Source organism: Monodon monoceros, unplaced genomic scaffold, assembly GCF_005190385.1.
Source record: "Monodon monoceros isolate NGI ecotype Baffin Bay Population unplaced genomic scaffold, NGI_Narwhal_1 Super_Scaffold_21, whole genome shotgun sequence".
NCBI lineage: Eukaryota > Metazoa > Chordata > Mammalia > Artiodactyla > Monodontidae > Monodon > Monodon monoceros.
In genome coordinates, this window is record NW_021703778.1 from 87,281,061 (window position 1) to 87,301,872 (window position 20,812).

The 20,812-nt window shown below is 55.0% G+C and overlaps 2 protein-coding genes across 8 annotated transcripts in view; one reads left to right on the top strand and one right to left on the bottom strand.

Annotated features, from left to right (window-relative positions):
* The first annotated feature begins 1,076 nt into the window (after nucleotides 1-1,076).
* On the top strand, nucleotides 1,077-20,572 carry SHF (Src homology 2 domain containing F). 7 transcript variants are annotated; one of them, XM_029238251.1, is made up of 7 exons: nucleotides 1,077-1,574; nucleotides 10,100-10,241; nucleotides 12,836-13,045; nucleotides 14,459-14,599; nucleotides 15,847-16,018; nucleotides 16,162-16,281; nucleotides 19,900-20,572. In XM_029238251.1, the coding sequence occupies exons 1-7, from the start codon at nucleotides 1,077-1,079 to the stop codon at nucleotides 20,084-20,086; spliced, it is 1,470 nt and encodes a 489-aa protein (XP_029094084.1). In that variant the 3' UTR covers nucleotides 20,087-20,572. The 7 variants fall into 7 exon arrangements, with proteins under 7 accessions (XP_029094084.1, XP_029094078.1, XP_029094079.1 ...); XM_029238245.1 differs by lacking the exon at nucleotides 14,459-14,599; XM_029238246.1 differs by lacking the exon at nucleotides 14,459-14,599 and having other exon boundaries at nucleotides 15,847-16,016; nucleotides 16,162-16,234; nucleotides 19,900-20,041.
* Nucleotides 2,671-20,812, bottom strand: part of LOC114903860 (dual oxidase 1-like) — a 38,721-nt gene continuing 20,579 nt past the window's right edge. The window contains 3 exon segments of the mRNA XM_029237115.1: nucleotides 2,671-2,735; nucleotides 5,001-5,102; nucleotides 14,486-14,654. The gene's annotated coding sequence lies outside the window, so the exon portion shown is untranslated.

The window sequence follows — 20,812 nt, forward strand, 5'->3', positions numbered from 1 at the left end:
GCCTCTCGTGGCTCTTTGCTCCCCCACAAGACAGATATGAGTCTAAGAGTGAGGGAGACACTGAGGTAGTGCTCAGAGGGATGCTGGTGAGGTGAAGCTGCTACCTTTCCATCAGAGTCAAAAGCAAATGTTGGCGTTGGCCTCAGGGCTACAACATTCCTGGGGAGAAATTGGTTTTATTTCTAAGACAAAAATGCTTGAGCATCCGAGCCTCTGGAGGATAAGGGGTTTATGATAGACAACACTGGAACTGTTTCTAGACTTGATTTATTGACTTGTCTGTTTCTATTCTGTCACTAAGCTGATTGGCAATGCAACCTGGGACTTGAAGGGATTCCTGTGTATATGCTTGCGCTGCCATCAGGGCCGGGTGGGAGGCGTTTGTGCAAGGGCCGTTTGCCTGTGAGGAGGGCGTGTGTGGAAACCACTCGGGAGAAGTGGGTGCCTCTAGGGAGCTGACTGTCTGTGATGTGAGATGTCTACCTGGAGTGGGTTCGAGTTTGTGCACAGAGAGCAGTTGGATGGGAGGAGGTAGGTGGGGCTCCGAAGGCAGCACGCCGGAGCCGGTAGTTCCAGACACATCTTACAGAACAGCCCCTGTCTCGCCCCCACCCCACCCCAGTTTTTCCTCCCAGCATATTATTTCCCAGTTGGGAGGCCTTGCGGAGGGTAAAGGAGGGGCGGAAGGCGCCGGAGGGCCAGGAACCCCGGAGTCCGAAGACTCCCCTCTTGGCGTCTCGCGCGAGGTGGGAGCTGGGGAGGGGGAACAGACGTGCACAGGTGCGCCCCCAGGGGGGCGCGCGTGGCGACACGTGGAGGATTCATCCTCAGTTCATCCTCAAGAGTCGCATTCCCTGCCCTAGGGTCGCCACTTCACTTCTCCGTCCACACAGGCTGGAAGCCCCCGCCCGCTCCTCTCCGCCGGGCGGAGGGAGGTCGCCTCCTTTAGGTAGCGGAACCCCGCCCCTCCCTTGTTACTGACGAGCCCCGCCCCCTCTCGCCGCCCCGCCGAGCTCCGCCCCCGCCCCGCCCCCTGCCCGGCCACAGAGCTCCCCACGTTCAGTCTGGCTGGCCTCATGTTACTGAGCGGAGCTTCTCCTGCCGGCTCCGGCCCGGGGCCGCGGGCGCAGGGGAGCGCGGGGGGCGGCCCGGCTGGATCGCGCCGGGGCGCCGGAGGTGCGGGAACCGGCCCAGGAGGGGGCGGCAGCGGCGGAGTGGCCAAGTGGCTCCGGGAGCACCTGGGCTTCCGCGGGGGGGGCGGCGGCGGAGGTGGGGGCAAGCCGGCGCCCCCGGAGCCGGACTACCGCCCCCCCGCACCTTCCCCGGCCGCGCCCCCCGCACCTCCCCCGGACATCTTGGCCGCCTACCGACTGCAGAGGGAGCGCGACTTTGAAGACCCTTACTCCGGGGGGCCGTCCGGCTCCGCTGCTCTAGCCACCCCTGCCGTTCCCGGCCCCACGCCGCCCCCGCGCCACGGCTCGCCACCCCACCGCCTTATTCGGGTCGAGACCCCTGGCCCCCCAGCGCCTCCTCCCGAGGAACGGATCTCTGGACCACCCGCCAGCAGCGACAGGGTGAGTGCCACGCCGGTCGGGGGGTTGCAAGGAGGAGAGGTGGTCGGAGGTCTGGGGCTTTCGAGAGGGACAAAGGTGGCCTGACCGGGGCCGGGCCCCTTGGCGTCACGGTTCCTGGCGGACACGATCTTAGTCCCTGACCCCGGGGCTCGGAGCCTTCATCCACCTTTGTTCAGATTCTCGACCTTCTAATTTGGGACGTGCGCCCCAAACTCTGCCTCTTTCCCTTATTATAGCCCCTGAACGAGTGACCCTCCCCCTCCCAATCTCTGCTCTCCTCATCGCAGACCCCGGAGCCTAATCGGGGAGCCTTTTTTCTAACGGGATTTGAGCCCGTTTCTCCCCAGTTTATGGCCTTTCAATCCTCTGGGAGCAGCAGCTCACTGCCCTTTGATCTCTGACCCCTCCCCCTCAGGGCAGAGCCAGCACCAAGCTCCACTCCTTCTCCTGTTAAAAAAGCCCAAGCATCCTTGGAGGTGCTGAAGCCCCAGGGAGGAGGTGAAGGCTGGGTTTCTCCCTGTGGACACGGCAAGAGCTGGCCTTTGCCTTACCCAGTGGGACTGGAGCCGGGTGGACTGTTGTTCTCAGGAAGCCAGAACAGGCAGTATGCAGCTCTTCACCAAGGATGCTAACCACTGAGGTCCAGGCAGGTCCACTCCTGCACTCCTTCCCTTATCCCCCCAGGTATGCGGACAGTCAGTGCTCAGAACCTGTTGCCCAGAAGGGGCTAAGCAACTGAACCCACTCCTCCTCTCCTCTTGGCCTCCTGCTCCCTGGGTCCATTCTGAGGGTGGCTAGAGCTTTTTGTGGATCTGAAGGCTTGGGGTAGAGAGGCGGGCTGGGCATTTACTGTTTCCAAGAACATCCACTGTGGCTCAAAGGCCCCTGGTAGAGAAGACACCCCCTGCCCAACCTCAGTGCGGCCTTATCCCTCCCTGACAGCTGAAAGTCATCCCCAGGTCCCTGTAGTCCTAAATTCTAGGACGATGACTTGGTGGGCTGCCCTCTTCACTTACCCCTGGGAGCTTGCTCTGGGGCTGACTCCCCTCTCCTCAGCAGAGAACACAGTTTTCTTTGATTGGAGAGCAAAGTTGCTGTCTGACTCTGTTGGCTCCAGGGCTGAGGCTTTCAGCTGAGAGTGCGCCACTGTTCTGCCTGATTCTGGGGTAAGAGAGATGTGTCAGGGTCAGAGCAGAAGCCTCAGGAATGTGAATTATTTTCCCCCTAGTTCCTGCCATGGGGCATGGCTACCCATCCTGGGCCAGGACTGTTCGCCTGCAGAAGGAGCCTATGCTTTCTTCACATGTCCTTAGGCTCCTCTTCCTAATTTTCCCCGATGGTGGTGGTGGCAGTGAGGCAGAGGGAGCATTAGGCTTTGTTCTTACTATTGATCAGTTAGTCTCCTCCTCCCTGACCACTGCCTGCTGGCATGTGGGCCTGAACTGTCCCTGGCCCTCCTCTCTGTATTGTCTTGGAGTGGCATAACAGGCTGCCCACCAAGCCGTGGGCTCCTCCAGGACAAGGGCCTTATCCTCATATTGTGTCTCCCAAGTGCCTGACACACTGTTTGGCATAAAGAGGGGTGGTGCATAAATACCAATAAGTCCTGAGTGGTGACTCTCCATTGCTAGGGTGACCTGAGGGTCAGAGACTCCCCTAACTAAAGTTCCCCTTGTACACTTCCCCACAGAGACCGCAAGGAAGGGGCTGTGCCCACACAACCATGCAGAAGCCCACAGCCTCTTCTCACCAAGGGCATCCATGCCTCTCCCTGGGTCGTCTCTGTGATCTGTGGGCTGCTCAGACCTTGGGGGCTAAGAGGTATCTGACTCCTTTGTCAGCTGCAGGGACAGGAATGAAATCTAGCAGGATTTCCTAGGAGCCACACAATCTGTGGTTTAATGAGTGTGTGAGAAAGACTCAGTATGCCATCTGAGCTGGCCCAAGGGCAGGGATGCTGACCTGGGGGCTCCCACCATTCAGAGACAGCAGCTCCACCTCTTCAGGAGCGGAGTTTGGATCTTCTCAGGAAGAGCCCAGACTAGGTACCTGAGCCCCTTAGCCTAAACCCAAGGGTCAGCACCTGCCTGCAGAGCTCACACAGGATTGTGCCTGCTGGATGGTGAGCTGGCCTGGCCCCCGAGGCCCTGCTGAGCTGGTGTTCCTGTCCTGTGTGGCTGCTTTCTCCTTAGTCTCAGTTCCCCCTCTGCTTAGCCCTGCAGGTCCTCTTGGCTTGCTGCTTTTGAGTCTCTTCCTGAGGTGAGATGAGGCTGGGGACCAGGTTTTGCCTTGGGCTGGCTCACTTCTCTCCTTCTGCAGTCCAGCAGCTGGTGCTGGGTGGGTCAGAACCCTCTGAGAGGAGCTGGATCACGAGGTTTGATGAAATGGGTGCAAATGCTTCTGTGATGAGCCAGAGAAATTGAAGGGGAATGAGCCCAGTGGATGTAGGGGCTGGAGAGAATAGGCCTCAGACAGAACCCTGAGAGGCCTGGGGGCTCAGGACCATTAGCCTTCTCCCCGTGCAGGGCTCTGGCTGCTGGCCCACCCTGAGACCCACAGCTGCAGTTGGCAGGGGTGCAAGGGTGGCCATCTGGGCAGGCCTGGCAGGGCAGGTGTGGGAGCAGCAGGCAGGCAGGGCCTCGCCATCTGGCTGCAGGAAGACTCCCTCTTGGTACTGGGCCCTGTCTGGCCATCAGGCTATGCTCTGGCAGAGGGGCTAGAGAGCTGTGCCTTCCCTTGCTTTGCTCACTTTTCTCAGACCTTCAACAGGAAAAACCTGATCTAATTAGGAAAAGGGGATGGGGATGGGAGAGGGGCCCTGGTTGGATGAAGCTTTGAGTTGCCTCTGACCATCTGCACAGTGTGTCCTTTGCCTCCATCATGCCAAGATATGTGTGTGAGAGAAAGAGACAGAGAATGAGAGAGTGAGAGAGCAAAACAGAGAGACAGAGGTGATGTGAACACTAAGACAGTCAGGCACCCTGTATGAATTGAAACTAGGGTTCTTGTTCTTAGCTCACAGAGGGGCTTCTAGGGTTCAAGAACCTCCAGAGATACTGTGCACATATTTGGGGGCATGAGCATTTTTCTGGGAAAAGGCTCACAGCTCTCAGATTCTCACTGGTGTTCACAGGGCCCGAAATATTAAGAACTTTGAAGAATAGATACTGTACCTCATAGATGGTTTTCACATGGACTTGGATCCTCTGGGCCCAAGTTTGGAAACGAGTGAACAGATAGGCGGGAAGAAGAAAGTGAAGGATACATTCTGGATGTCAGAAGATGAACAAGACATGCCTGCCCTGGGATTAGGAGGGCAGGCAGGGGCCCTCCCTGGCCAGTGTTCATTGAGTGTTTTGAGTATCATTAAGTGACACTGGCCTAGGCGCTGAAAGAGACTCACCACCTAGAAGACCGAGTCCTTACCTTTTTTGAGTTTGTTTCCTTCTTTGCTTTAATTTTCTTTCATATGACTTGTGCAGAGTCTAGAGGTCTGGTTCGTTTATCTCACACGTGTCCTTGGGTCCCCTGATGGAGGAAAGGAGGAGGGTTCCGGTCAAGGGATCTGAACTTTGTGGCCTGTGCTGTTGTTGGTGCCACTGCCACTGGTGCTTCGAGGAGGGCTGAGGCCCGCAGGCCCGTCCACCCTATCCACTGCTGCCTCCTCGTGCTGCAGCACTCCCTCCCTCTGGAAGACAACTGCGGCTTGTTTGCTTGGGCAGTGACTCAGTGACACCGCAGCCCTGGTGCTCCACCCTTTGGGAGCCAGGAACAGCCGGGACCCTGTGACCCTGGATGGAGCAGCTGGCTGGGGCCCGGGACTTGGAGGGCTACCTGCAGCCTGTGGGGCTTGCAGAGCCTGGGGCTCAGCCGTGTGGCTTCATAGCACCTCCAGGTGCTTCACTCTTTGGGAACTTGCTTTGTGTCTGTCACTGTGGGCTCTTGGAGGATCCAGGAATTTGTCCTTTGTATTTAATAATATACCTGTGGACATTTACTGAGCCTCCACCTTGTATCTAGTACCATTTGAAGCGCTGATGTGTATCAGACCAGTTGATCCTTACAACAACCCTATGAGGACAAGTCTGTTATTATTCCAGCATTACGAAAAGGGAGACTGAAGCACAGCAATGTTGAGTCACGCTTGCATGGTTTCACAGCTAGTTAGAGAGCCGAGGTTCCCAGCTGGGCAGCCTGACTCCAGACTGGCTGCCAGCTCGTGTATGGGACCTTTGCACCTGCTGAGAGAAGGCCTGCAGAGAGAGGAAGTATCCACTGAGCATTTGCTCATGAACCAGGGGAAGGAGGCTCTTAAGGAAGGAATGAGGATTGCATTCTGTGCTGAGTTCGCCATTTCCTGAATGCTGAAGGCCAGCACTTGCCACCCAATCCCAAAGTGGCCTCGGACATGCCTTATAAGGGTCTTAAAAGGTTTGGTAGCATCAATTGCATGTCTGTGATGAATGTTTTACAAGCATGGCATTGCTTTGTTATTAGAAGAGGATAATAACAAATTTGTTTCACGTGAAGGAGTTTCCCTGGCAGATAAAATTGGGAAGGGCATTCTAGTAAGTGGGAACAGAAAGTGCAAAAATTTCAATCTTGAGGAAGGTAAATATCAATAGTACACCATTTCCCAGACTGACAGACTTTCAGTGGAAAAGGGACTTCATGGTTAAATAGTTTCGAGAAATGCTGAATTAAACAAAATTAAGTTAGTCTTTTGGTTGCAGGACTTCTCAGAGCCTTTAACATGCTAAGGTGTATTTTAAATCTACAAATAGAGGAGAGAAGATGCTACATTTCCCAGTTTTTCCAGAAAATCTGTGGCAAGGCAATGAGACTCAGGAGACCTGGGTCTCTGTCTTTCTTGTCTCTGCTACTGCAAGCTGTGCACCCTGGACAAGCACCTGAACTCTGGGGTCTTAATGCCTGAATAAAAGAGATTATCATCACGGCAAACATTTATGGAGCAATGACTCCTCCTTGCCATCCTCTGGGCCAAGGACTTTTTACATTCATCGTCCTCTACCCAGTCCTATGAGGTAGGTGCTAATACCATCCCCATTCTACAGATTAAAAAACCAGAGGCTTCCAGACATTAAATATAAACTAAAGAAATGGAGAAAAGGGACAGTGGTAGACTTCGGGTACTTTGCAGAGCCCAAATCCCGTGACATGTGTCTCCTTTGCTCCCCTGGCCTCAAAAGCCCCACGGGTGGGGTCAGAAACTCGTAGCAGGGCCCAGCTGCAGAGTGGAGGGTTCAACCAGATGGTGGGCCTGCCAGCTACCTCAGGAGAGGCCTGGGCAGGAAGGAGAGGCAAGGCCTGACAGCTGCTTTGGGAGGAGCACTGCCCCATTGAACAGGTGCAAGACCAGGGTCCTGGAGGCACCCTGCCACCCTCCTGCAGGAGTGGAGGGAGCCACGGGGCTCTCTGGGCAGAGCTACTTACCTACTAGTTTGGAAATATTTCAGCATTTCAACAGCGTACCAGAGGATGTGCCTAAATATCAGCCCTGGCTTTAGGTGCCTTCCCTGCCAGTTCCTTCCTTCTGCCCTTGAGCCAAAGGCTTTGATCCCTATCAAATGTGGATTCTCCTGACAGGCTGCTCCTACAGCCCCTACTGGTCGGTCAGGTCAGAGTTAGGATGAATGGGGATCTGAGAGTCTGTGTCACTCCAGAAGATGGAGTCTGGGTAGAAGGAGGCCTTTCGAGCATCCAGTAAATGCGCACTGAGCACCTACTGTGTGCCAGGCCCTGTGATGGATGCCGTATACAACAGTGAGCACGGCAGAGTCAGGTAGAGGGCCCATAAACAAAGTAAATCGTGATAGAGCAAAGGTGTCAGAAGCCTACAGGGGCAGCTTCCCCACACTGAGCAGTTTTGCCTCTTCACGTGACCTAGAAGCCACTGGGAAAGCAGGTCTGGTCTCTGACACGTCCTCTATGTCCAGGTCGGGTGCCCGTCCTTCCCAGCAGGTGTCTCTGCTGCTGCTCCCGACCCGGCCCCGTGGGTGGCTTCTCTAGGCGCCCCAGCCCAGGGCGGAGGCCAGGGCTTCCTGGAGCAGGGTGTGGAGCCAGGAATGGAACAGAGGAGCCATTGAGCTGCCCACAGAGCTGCCACCTGGGTGCCCATGGGCCCCGAGCTGCCACGACTGGCCCAGGACTCCAGTGGGAAGGGCGCTGCCTGCAGCTCTGACTGGGCTTGCTAAGGGAAGGCAAGGGGGGCTCTGTGGAGTTGGGGAGGGGGGCCTGGGGCTTGGGCCAGGTGCTTCTACTTATTGAGCAGCTTCCAGGGACTCATACCCCATGTTTGACTCCCCAGCCAGATTCATGCTTCCTCCTCTCCTGAATGAACAAGGAAAAGTGCTTCCTTTGTCCATTCTTCCTTCCTCTTTTATATGAACTGATTTAACAAATATTTACTGAGCACTTTTAGGTATTGGGAATTTAGCAATGAACGTGGTTCCTGCCCTCAGGAAGTTCACAGTCTGCAGGAAGACAGATAATAAAACAAGTATTTACTACACAGTGTGTTGATAGCCCAGCACAGAGGCCCTAACCAGACCTGGAGGGAGAATGGAAGGCTTTCTAAAGAAAAATAATCTGATCCAGGTAAAGGGAAAGCCTTTGAGATAAGAAAGAGATTATAGAGCTTTCAGGTAACAAAGTAACCTAGGGTGGGTAGAGAGAACCCAAAGAGCAAAGTGGAATCTTTAAATCCCTTTAACTTTGGACTTGTTCTTTTGGCACTGGAGAGCCATTGCAAGGTTTAAGGATAGCACATTTGTTGATTCAGTTACTGTTAAGTAGCTGCCACTTATGAGTGTAAGGCTGGTTGCCGACCTGGGTGGGTACCCAATGGGCTGGCTCCAGAGCCCCTTGGTCAGGTGGGTGAGACTGTGGGTGCCCGTTGGCCTGGGGTGAAGCAGCTCGGGGTAGGAGTGGATTCCTTTTCTGCACTTCCTGCAGGAAGGGGGACTCGCAGAGCAGGGTGGGGGGGCTTTAATGGGGAATAGGCAGTGATCTAGCAGAAACATTTTTCTAGTGCCCACTGTGAACCAGGTGCTTACTGGAGCTGGAGGGACAGAAGTGACAAGGAGCCCCAGGCCAGTGGATGCTCTGGTGGAGGTGATGGGATGATCTGAGATGGTGGTCTTCTCAGAAGCAGGCAGAGATTCGAGGGGGGTAAAGGAGCTGGGGGTCTTGACTGGAACAAGGTGAAATGAGTAGGAGCTGAAGAACCGATGCATGAGATGGTAGGAGCTGTTGGGACACTCTTGAGACCCCTAGAGGGGCCAGTGGGGGTTCAAGGAACATGCAGAAGGGGTCTCTGAGGTGGGAAGTTTTCTTTCTCCATTTCCGCCTTGGTAGGGGTCCCAGGACAGGTGGTCATCCCCACAGCCTCCCTGCCCAACTGTCTCCCACAGTCCTGATCTGGACCAGAACCAAAGCCTAGACCGAGAATAGGGGAGAGGCAGGAGTGGCCCCTTCCCCATGCCGCAGGCCCCAGAGCTACCTCTTGTCAACGCCTGGCAACCAGGTGTGCAGTGTTCTCCTGCCCCAAGGTGCAGTTAGCGTGCAGCGGGCTGTGCTCTGTCTCTGCCTCAGCAGGTCCCCCCAAGCCTGTGCCCAGCTTGGAGAAAGGCTTTCTTGTCCTCAGCTGTGCCCCGCCCCGAGCACCTTAAGCTCCTCTGCAGGGTGTGCGGCTTGCAGCCTGGGATGAGGAGGGCCAAGACCATACCTTTCCTGTCCCTGTCCTCCAAGAGCCTGGGGGATTTCAGCAGAGCCCAAACCCTGGCTTTCTCAGGGTTATCCTAAGGTGGTCTCTCTCCCAGGACAGCCAAGATGCCCAGTGGTAGCAGGCTGGCAGCATGATTTTGCACAAAGGGCACAGGTTCCAATCCTGGTTTCTCCACTTATGTGGAATGGACTTGGGCATGTTGTTCCCTACCTGCCCTGAGCCTCCATTTCCTTAAAATGGCAATAATAATTCCCACATGACATTGTGAAGGATGTTGTGAGGATAAACCAGTGAACTGTGGCATAAACTCAGTATCTTCCTTGAAGGTCAGCAAATACTTATTTGTTTAGCATCTGGGAATGCAATGCTAGGCATGGACCAAGCTAATCCCCCAGTTGCCTACTGTTCCCTGCTTATTCTTTGAACTCCAGCACCTTTATAACCAGGTCTCTGAATTAATTCCCTCTGTTAGGCCACCTGGTATAGGCTCTGGTCCTGCCTGGACCCTGAATGAGGCAGGCCTTAAAGCCCAGAGCCTCATCCTGTCCATTTAGCCTAGGGAATGGGCCAGAGGCACAAAATTAACAGAAAAGAAAGATGTACCATTCTGTTGGCAGCCTACTGGGGACCCCTGCAAAGGAACAGCCAGAGCTTCTCCCCATCCAAGCTCCTGGGCAGCCTGCCCAGGACTCTTGCTCCCATGGACAGAGCATCCTGGGGAGAAGCAGAGCTGTCTCTCAGACGTCTGAAGCTTGCTCCCCTCACTCTCTTCCCAAAGCTAGCAATTCTAGAAGACTATGCGGATCCGTTTGATGTTCAGGAGACTGGTGAAGGCCCAATAGGAGCTTCAGGAGCCCCAGAGAAGGTCCCCGAGAATGACGGTTACATGGAGCCCTATGAGGCCCAAAAGATGATGGCCGGTGAGTGATGGAGTTTGGGGTGGGGGTGGGGTTGGGGGTTGCTCCCTGAGGCTTGAGTATCTGCAGAACAGGCTCTGGGACCCACAAGTCTAAGGACTGATTCCTTGGTCCCTAGAAAATATGGAGAAAGCCTTTGCTGGGTCTTTGGGGAGGGTGGCCATTGTCTTCAAGATAGTCATTTTGGAGAAGAAGCTGGGACTTGTGGTGCCTGAGACGTGAGGTGCTAGAGAAGGCCGTACAACCAAAGGGCAGACAACAGAAGCATTTGGGATAGTCACGAATGACAAGCTAGTGGTGTGGGCTGGGGTCATTGATCCCAAGAAGAGAATCACTAGCTTTAGGGAAGGTGATGGGTCTGAAATGATGGGACCTCGAAGCGAACATCTATGGCAATTGGAAACACATGACTAGAAATGCAGGTGCAATGCACATGAGATTGGGCAAGTAGTTCAAGAAGTGAGGGCAGGGAGAAGTGAATGAGACCTGGCCCTGGGGAACAGAGGTCAAGAAAGCATCCAGGGAAAGGGAACAATGTGGGTGATCAGAGAGGAGGACAGGGGTGAATCAGTGTAAGCCAAGGCCCCAGGGAAGGATGAGAGGAAGGTTTGTTCAGGGGCAAATAATCTTAGTGCTGGGCATACAGGAGAGCTAAAATGAGAGAGGCTAAGAGGGGGTAGTGCAGGTCTTGAAGGCTCAAATGAGGCATTTGGACTTGCTCCAAAAATGGGAAGGGAGCCATTATGGATTCTTGAGCAAGAAAGGAACAGGATGAATGTGGCATTTTTAGAGGATTACTGAGGCTTTGGTGTACAGAACACACTAGAAGAACTGGGCATCAGAAAGATGAGTTAGGGGGCTTCCCTGGTGGCGCAGTGGTTAAGAATCCGCCTGCCAATTCAGGGGACACAGGTTCGAGCCCTCGTCTGGGAAGATCCCACATGCCGCGGAGCAACTAAGCCCGCGCACCACAACTACTGAGCCTGCGCTCTAGAGCCCGTGAGCCACAACTACTGAAGCCCACGCACCTAGAGCCTGTGCTCTGCAACAAGAGAAGCCACTGCAATGAGAAGCCCGCGCACTGCAACGAAGAGTAGCCACCACTCGCCGCAACTAGAGAAAGCCCACGTGCAGCAACATAGACCCAACTCAGCCAATAAATAAATTAATTAATTAAAAAATAAAGATGAGTTAGTAGGCTATCGTGGAAATTGTTGAGGCTTTAAGGGACCAATAATTAACACCCCTTTCTTCCCCTCTGACCTTGGAAATAACTGAGGAATAGGATTAAGGAAACAGATGGAGATAGCAATGCCAGCTTTATTACTGATAAAGTTGACTGGAGAACACTACTTAGCTATGTCACCAGAATGACATAGCTAAGAATACTTCACCACAGAATTAAACTTGCCTACTCAGGCTTGGGCAACTCAGGACAGCTATAGGCCCCTGCATGGGGGCAGGAGGAGAAAGAACCAGAATGTTCTCTCTCTGCAAGTAGGCAAATCTGGGAAAGAAAGGAAGCTTCCACTGGCCAATCAGATAAGCTGTTCTCCCTCCCTGGGAGAGGTGGGTGAGGGAGCAGAGAGCAGCAGTAGGGAGTGTCATTCCATGGAGCCCCTGAAACATGAGCCTGTAGATTGGAGGTTCACCCTAGCAGTAATCTAGATGTGGAGAGTTGAGGGGGAGAGTCATCAGGTATTGGCACTGAGCACATGGGATTCAGAGAATGAAGCAGGGCCAGGACCAAGGAGAGCAGTGTAGTAGACAGAAATGGAGAAAGTGAGAGGGCGGCTACTGTATTTAGATGAGAAGGGTGTAGACCCCCAGGAGGTCCATGAGTGTCGTGGAATTGTATGTGAAAATTCGCACATTTTTCTGGGGAGTAGCTCCATAGCTTTTATCAGATTTTCACTGGGTCAGTGATCCCCAAAAGAGGATCACAGAACAGACTAGAAGAATTTTTGGGGAAAGCAGTGAGTTTGAAACATCAAAGTGAAACATTTTTATGGCAGTTGGAAACACATAGATGCAAAGGGTGCCATGAGACTGGAGAGTGAGAGCAGGGAGAAATGAATAAGATTTGGCCCTGGCGGACAGAGACCAAGAGAGGATCCAGGGAAAGAGACCAAACGGGGGTGATGGGAGAGGAGGACAGTCCATGAAAGTGACTTGTCCAAAGGGGACAGTTTCAAGGAGGGGGTGGTCAGCAGTACCTGAGCAACAAAGAAGGATTTTCTGATTGCAAAATGACATAACTTGGGACACAAGGAAATAAATGGATCTGAGTAGCAAGGAGATGGACCCTGCCTCAGTTTCCTAAATGTGTAAGCCTCAGCTCCCCAGCCCTTGTTGGCCATTGCAGGATCTTTTTTCTGTCTTTCACTCTGGTGCCTCTCTGCCCCTGTCTCTGTTGGGTCCCATGCTTTTGGAACCCTAGAGGTGTTCTGAGGGTGAGGGACCCCAGATGTGTGGTCACTGGGCTCCCCCCACAGCCAGCATCTCCTCTGAAGGCTTGTAGCTGGGGAGCGCTACTGGGGGCGCTGAGCCAGGCAGCCAGGACTGCTCACACTTTCCCTCCTGCCTTGCCCTGGCAGAGATCCGGGGCTCCAAGGAGACAGCAGCTCAGCCCTTGCCTCTGTATGACACGCCCTATGAGCCAGAGGAGGAGGAGGGGGCCACACCGGAAGGTGAGGGGGCCTCCTGGCCCCGGGAGTCCCGCCTGCCAGAGGATGATGAGAGGCCCCCTGAGGAGTATGACCAGCCCTGGGAGTGGAAGAAGGAGCGGATTTCCAAAGCCTTTGCAGGTGAGTCCTGGGTGGAGAGGGCAGGTCTGCTGAGGCCTTTGAGCAGCTTTCCAGGCTCAGGGGGATGGGAGGAGTGGACTTGGGGTGGGGGTGGGGGGCAGGAGCTGGGCTCAAGGGAAGTGCAGTTGAGTTGCACCATGGAGAGTGGTGAGTTGGGCGGTGTGGACACAGAACTGTGTGCAGGGTCGGGGATGACTCCCTGCATCACCACCTCTCAGAGGCCAAGAGGCTTGAGCCACTTCCATCTTTTGGGAGGCGGTGTGTACTTAAAAATAAAGAAATTCCAAAGAAAATGATAAAACTTGTGGCATATGTTAAATACGTACACGTAACAAAGGAAAGCATTGACACTCCAGACAGTGAAAACCCACTGTGTGTATAGCCTAGCCCCAAGGGTATTTCTCAGGAGCAGGAACCAGTGGGGAGAGGGAGAAATCATCAGGTTTCTCCTGTACCAAGCACCCCAGTGTCCATCCCAGGCCCGGAGTCCAACATAGAGAGGGCCTGAGTGGGTGATACAAGAGCCTGGTACAAGAGCCTTGTTCAGTGAGAACATAAAGGACTTCAGTGCCGTTAGACCTCATTCCTACTCCCATGTCTTCCTCAGCCCTCCTTGGGCAAGGAGCTCATCCTGGAGCTGGACCCGGCTCTCCACTCTGTCCTCCCCACCCTGGCAGCCAGACTGGGAAACCATAGGTTCCTAATTTGTTTCCCGTAAAGCGTGCACCATTGAGGATGGGCCGTTTATCTCCCGAAGTCTCCTTGGAGAATCAATACTGTTTGAGTTGCTTAATGGGAAAATCTATGCTCCTCATTAGGAAACCTGTTAGCAGTCCTGCAGCCGCCAGTGGCATGGCTCTCCTAATTGTCAAGGCTCAGGATTGAGGGTGCGGTGGGTAAATTTCAATAAAACATCTGCTCTGGCTTCTGAGTTTTCCTGACAGCCTGAGGCTGGGCTGTCTCGGTCTTGCTGCCCATGAGTTCCCAGGCTCCAGGCGAAAGGGGGAAGGGAGGCAAGGTGGGGCGTGCCAGGATGCTGTGTGGGTGTCCAGGTATGATGCTGGGGAGTATGGGCAGCTCCTGGTCCTGCTTTTCCCTCCCTTCCTGGGCCCTTTGGGCCCTGGAGGCTTGTGAGAGGTCAAATAAAGGGGACCTGTGGGGCTGGCAGAGCAAGACCCTGTGTCTGGCAGTTTGCTCCTGGAGCCTCCCACCTGCCATGGTGCGGTCAGTGTGGCTCCGCCCACTCCTCTGAGAGTCCTGTTCTTCCCTCAGAAGCTGCCCCTGCCTCTGCTCTGACCCTCCTCCTTTCTAGGCTGTCCTGTGTCCTGGCTCTGGGTTTTGGTGTCTCAATCTCTGCCTCTCTCTGTCTCTGTCCCTGTCTGTCTCTCTTCTCCCTGCTGCTACTGGCTCCAGTTGACATTAAGGTCATCAAAGACCTACCTTGGCCTCCACCGGTGGGACAGCTGGACAGCAGCCCCTCCCTTCCCGACGGGGACAGGGACATCTCCGGTCCAGCCTCACCCCTCCCTGAGTCCAGCCTGGAGGACGGCAGCGGTGGGTCCTTTGGGGGCTTCTGGCCAGGGTGATGTGTCCTCTCAGCCCTCAGGCCCTGTGGATTGGGTTGGAGAAGCACAGAGGTGGGGCAGAGTTCAGAGAACCCAGGAGGAATCCCTCTTGCCCTGGAGGAAGATGGAAGGGACAAAGTACACGTTCCTCCCTCCCCTAAAGGGGTGGGGAAGGTATCTCCTGAGGGAGGCCCCTTCCAAATATCTTTCCCCCCATGCCATAAAAATCCATTATTCTAAATTCAGTCTTTTGGGCAGAGCTCTGCCTGACCAGATCCCTCAGCAGTGCAAATAACGCCTGAGGCAGGGGTGATGCTAGCACAGGAAGTTAAAGGAAAGGTTTGATCTTTGTATCTGGTGACTGGAAAGACAATGAGGGCTTGAAAGTGCTAGGCGGCGAAAAAAGACACTGAACACTTCATCTACTTTCAGTTTTACCCAGAATGGGCAGCCAGGGATGTGCTTGCATCTGTGCATACGCACACCTGCATGAGCACCTGTTTGTACATTTGTGCGTGGGTGTGAGTGGGTATTTTGTAAATACAGGCTGAAGGAGAGTCTCTGTCATCTGTGCATGTGTGCTCGTGCCCATTTGGCTCACTGGCTTCATCCCTCCCTGGGCAGGCTCAGCGGTCATGCCTGTCCCAGTCTGGGAGGCCAGAGCTGCCTCTGCTGGGCTTCTGTGGGTGGGGGAGGGGAGCCTGTGGGCCGCGACCTTGGGGGCGGGGGAGGGGCGGGCTGGCTGGCGGCTTTGGGCAGGATTAGCCTGTCAGGATGGCACCAAGGGGAGTCAGATAATTGTTCTCAGATCGATAAGTCATTTCTACAGAACGGCTTGGCAGGGTGATTTGGAGAACGGTAATGAACTCTTGAGGAGGAGAAAGAAACAATATTATCAGCACTGAAGCCACCCTGAGGGGGATGGAATAAGGGAAGGCAGTCAGCTCCTCCAGAGGGAGGAGCTTAAGTGGTTTCTCGTGTTGCTGTCTTCCCTCTCCTGCCATGGTGTGGGGACTGGGAGGCCCTGTGGCACAGGAGAGCTGAGCCCGCCCCCACCCCACCCAAGGATGGACCTAGGATACTGTCCCTAGAGCTGGTCAGGCTCATGAGCACGCCCCGCCCTTCCAGAACATTCCTTTGCCCCCTTTTGGCTGGAAATGGGGATGGGGCACTGGCTAGTCTATAGGGCTCTATCTCTAGGGTCCTCAGAGTCTATGACTGGTATGTCCCCCACAGCCCAGTTTGAAGGATCTGAGAAGAGCTGCCTGTCACCTGGCCGGGAGGAGAAGGGGCGGCTCCCTCCCCGACTCTCTGCAGGGAACCCCAAGTCAGCCAAGTCCCTAAGCGTGGAGCCCAGCAGCCCCCTGGGGGAGTGGACAGACCCAGCACTGCCTCTGGAAAACCAGGTGTGAGTGTCTGTGTCCAGCTGGGGACTCTCCCCTCCCTTCCCCTCCTGGCACCAGCTTGCCTGCAGGGGACACCCAGAATGGGTGGGCCTGGACAGCGAGGGACCCAGCAGAGATGCCCCCCCTTCCTCTCTCTTGTCCTCAGCTGGTACCACGGGGCCATCAGTCGAACAGATGCCGAGAACCTGCTCCGGCTGTGCAAAGAGGCCAGCTACCTGGTACGCAACAGTGAGACCAGCAAGAACGACTTCTCCCTGTCCCTCAAGTGAGTGGGGCCTGCTGGCTGGTGGCTTTAGGCAGAGTGAGCCTGTCAGGATGACTCCAAGGGGAATCGGTGGGAGGATAACCAGCAGGACAGGAGGAGCCGCCAGTATCTCTCCCATGCCCAGCCAGGCTGGGGAGAACTTCATCCCCTGTGAACATGTGCCGACTCTGTGCCAAGCCCTGGGCATCTGGAGAGGTCTGAGGCTCAGCCCCGGCTCCCAGGGAGCGCAGAGTCCATTGGGGGAAGCAGTCAAGCTATAGAGTGCAGCTTAGAAGGGTTCTGTCACTTTCTAGCTCTGTGGCCTGGGGCCCCCTTAACCTCTCTGGGCCTCAGTTTCCTTATAAAATGGGGGAATAATCATATCTGACTTACAGGGAAGGATTAAATGAAATAAGCACTTAGCATAGTGCCAAGTGCTTAATGAATTATCACTATCATCATTATTAACGGAAGCCCAAGATGTTCTACAAGTACAGACGAGGAGATAGGAACTTTGCCTGTGAGACTCAACAGGGTGAGATGGAGGCTGGGTGCTGGGAGGAGGATGGAGCAGTGGACACAAAGCTGTTCTTGTTCACTCTGAAGAAGAGGGCAGAAGATCTGGGTGCTAGCGGCTGACAACTGGGCTTTAAAGGGTCCTGGAAGAGGCAGGGGAGGCAGGGCTCCTCCTCCTCCTCCTTAGCCTTCCACTCTGGGCACAGATACAGAGACCAGCATCAGCCTCCCAGGTTCTACTGGCAGGATGGCTAGTCCTCTCCTCAGTACCTAGGAGTTCTGCCTGGTAGAACCTGCACCCCACATAGCAGCCTGTCAGAGTGCTGTGTCCATTCACATCCCCCATCATTACTGGGGCATCTGTACCACTTTCTGTCACATCTTCTAGGGGGCATTAGAGTACAGGTACACCCCCACTTCAGACATATCCAATATATGGAAATTTGGGAGTATTAAACAGATACACTGAAGGAAAATTATTCAACTTCACTGCAAGATAATGGAAAAAATGCCAGACTATAGTCAGATAACCTGAATTTCATTCTTGGTTTTAATAAAACTAGCTGTGTGGGGCTTCCCTGGTGGCACAGTGGTTGAGAGTCCGCCTGCTGATGCAGGGGACATGGGTTCGTGCCCCAGTCTGGGAAGATCCCACATGCCGCGGAGCGGCTGGGCCCGTGAGCCATGGCCGCTGAGCCTGCGCATCCGGAGCCTGTGCTCCGCAACGGGAGAGGCCACAACAGTGAGAGGCCTGTGTACCGCAAAAAAAAAAAAAAGAAATAGCTGTGTGACCTTAGCCAAATCACTTAACCTCTCTGGACCTCGGTTTCTACCTTTGCAAAATATGTCAATGGTACCTCTTAGGTTTCTTCCACCTCTTATGCTGGGGGAGTCTGCAAATTATAACATCAAAGGAACATTTAGGAAAAATTCATTTGTCAAAAATTTGATCTACATAACTTCAGAATGTGTATTGCTTTAAAAATTATAGTTAAGATTCATAGAGCATCTACTATGTGCCAAGCAGCATACATACCATCTCCAAACCAGCTACCGTCCTGCAAGATCAATCTCTTTTTTATAGAAAGAAAATCGATTCAAAGAGGTATGTGACTTGCTCAAGGCCACCAGCTAATAAAGTGTCCAGAGCAGGATCTCAACCCAGCTCAGGTCAACTCCAAGAACCACACTGTTCCATTACACAGCTCCACGCCCCCATCAAGTCTGGTATGGTCCAAGGCAAGAAGAGACACGAGCAGAGCAGAGCAGAGCCTGGGCCCTGCCTTATCCTGAGGAGTGAAAGGGGGAGGCCGGCCTGGACACCGCTCCAGCCCAGGCTGATCAGGCCCTGCCAGCATCTGTCTGCCAGAGCCTCGTTTACATATAAATGGCTTCTCTGAAATACAATTATGGTTTCTCTTCTCTCTGTAATGGAAGGGCTTTCACTGGTAATTAAACAGCTTCCTCCAAAAGCCATGCCAGCCCTAGCCCTGCTGCCCAGCTAGTCCCACCTCAGTTCTCTGAGGGTCAGGCAAGGGCTCTGCTGTGTCTTAATGGACCCTTGGGACTTCGTCCCAGGAGGTCAGTTATCCAGGTGTGGAGGCTGAGCGCTCAGCTGCTAACTCAGTTCTCTGGCCACTTGTTGCCCTTCTTGGCCAGATCTGTCCCTGAAGGAGAAGATACAGTGTACAGTTTTCAGGAGAGGGGATTCTGTCAAGTGGACTGTGGGGAGGGGCTGTCCCCAAACTGTGGAAGCACAGGGCCTACCCTGATGCCCATAGCCTTGGGTCTGGGATTTGGCATAGGGCAGGCAGGGGAGGGCAACCACTCACTGCCTCCCCAGGGCCTGCGTGGTCACTGTCAACTTCAGCCGTTATCTCAGCCCTGCAGATGAAGGATGGTCCCACACCCTGACACACATGCCCAGGCTTTAGGGAACTGTACCCTGGGGGCGGGGGAGGGAAGGATGGTGTTAAGGGCCTGTTTTTTTCCTCCCATCCCTTTCCTCTTTAGTCTCCCCACTCTCTGTGCTTTCTCACTTGTGGCCCTAGTGAAATGGGACCAGTCAGAGCCCTCTTTGTATACAGACAGGGGAAGCAAGTGAGGGGGTTTGCCAGCCTCACCTCTCAAGGGTGGCAAACCTCACGAGAAGGCAGCCCCCTCCCCAGTCCTACCTCCCACACCAGCTTCTGAGCCCGGCTCTTGTCCCCAAGTAAGCTCTGACCAGCAGAAACAAGTACTCGGGCTTCAGGGCTCTCCCGAGCATGATTTCCCCATTGCCTGTTTGGAGTTTCAGACCTGGGGCCTGGCCGACCAGGCCTGTGGTAGTTTGAACAAACGTTCTTGCTGGGAGCTGGCCAGAGCTCTGAGCAGCAGGGTCCTTGTCTTGTGGGCAGAGCTGGGCACTGGTGCTGATTTCCTGGATTGTGGTGGGGAGATGGGAGAGGCAGTGGAGCATGTCCTCTCTGAGGGAGGGGATGGAGCTGCAGCCTCACAGATGATGTCATCCCAGGCAGAAGAGCTGGATAGATGAGCTGGGGGATTGGCCCAAGACCCAGTTAGCAGGAGGGTGAAGGGATGTCCCCAGGACAAGGCAGCTGAGTATTCCCAGATTTGGGGGTGATGTCCAGCTCCCTCTCTCCCCTAGTCTCTGCAAGAGAGCCCCAACCAAGATTCGCCTGGTTGGTTGTTGCATGTGTCCACCCACTGTCCTGCCAAGGGTGTCTGTGTTCACGAGGCACCAGGAGCTCCCCCCACACAGATGTCCTCCCCCACAGCTCAAGGAGGGGGAGGGTAAACTGGCCCTGGTCACGTAGGCTGGGGGGGGGGTGCGTAGGCTGAGGCAGGAGCGACTGGATCCCAGGGTTGGGGGGTGGTGCTGATAGCTTGTTTCCACCTGCACATTCTTGGCACACCCAGTGCCCTCACCACAAAGCCAGTACCTACTGCTGCCTACTTACAAAATCCCCTACATCCCCTCCCTGCTTCCTGGACTGACCTCCACCTTCCCTAGTTGCCTCCACTCTCAGCTGGCTTGGAACAACCATGTTTGCAGCGGGTGATGGGGTGGTAACGACGACCGGTGAAGGCCCCACTCACCAGGGTCTCCCCTCCTCTTCCCAGGAGCAGTCAGGGCTTCATGCACATGAAGCTGTCCCGGACCAAGGAACACAAGTATGTGCTGGGCCAGAACAGCCCGCCCTTCAGCAGCGTCCCTGAAATCGTGCACCACTACGCCAGCCGCAAGCTGCCCATTAAGGGGGCTGAGCACATGTCCCTGCTCTACCCTGTGGCCATCCGGACTCTGTAGGTGTTAAACCTGGGCATTGTGACAGATCTGGACCCAGCCCTGTGCTCATCCCCTGGCTGAGGGCTGTGGCCCTTCCTGGGCCACATGATCTCTCAAACCTTTCTTGGCCCTCTCCCTGGAATCGAGTGGCAGCTGGAGATTCCTTAATTTATTCTAAAGGGAAGGACTACTGGAGCCTTGGAATAAGAGGTGGTCTGGAGCTGAGGATAGAGGACTCCCTGGGGAGAAAGGATAGCCCCTGGAGGAAGGGATTTCAGAATCGCTGATCTCCTGAGGAGTTTAAGATAGACAGCTCCAGCCCCTTTCTCCCCCTAGGGCAGAGGTGGCGACCTCCACCCTCTTTACCCAGGGGTGGAGGGGTGGATTGGGAATGGAGCTGGACGCGGGCCTTCAGGGTGTTCTAACCACCTCTCCGCCTACACCCCCAAACCACCGGCGGGCTCCGCCGGAGTCTGGTGCGGGGCTTCGGGGAGACAGACCCCTGGGATGGAGACGGCATTGGGGGTGGGGAAGGAGGGGAAGGAGGGGAAGGGCTCGGCCGGAGGGAACTTGTGCAGGCCCGGGGCCGCCCCGGCTCCGGGCCAGAGGCAATAAATAAACCCAGTCCTGCCAGGCACAGCCGCTTCCACGCCTCCAGCGCCACAGCTCCCTCCCGCCCCCTCCTCCCCTCCCGCCCCCCCCCCCGCCGCCGGCGCACCCCGCCGGTGGTTTGGGGGTGTAGGCGGA

Excerpts from the sequence above, each read along its gene's own strand:
- SHF (XM_029238251.1), top strand. The coding sequence starts at position 1,077 with ATGTTACTGAGCGGAGCTTCTCCTGCCGGCTCCGGCCCGGGGCCGCGG. Across the intron at positions 1,575-10,099 it reads CACCCGCCAGCAGCGACAGG|CTAGCAATTCTAGAAGACTA; the intron begins GTGAGTGCCACG and ends CTCTTCCCAAAG. Across the intron at positions 10,242-12,835 it reads GGCCCAAAAGATGATGGCCG|AGATCCGGGGCTCCAAGGAG; the intron begins GTGAGTGATGGA and ends TTGCCCTGGCAG.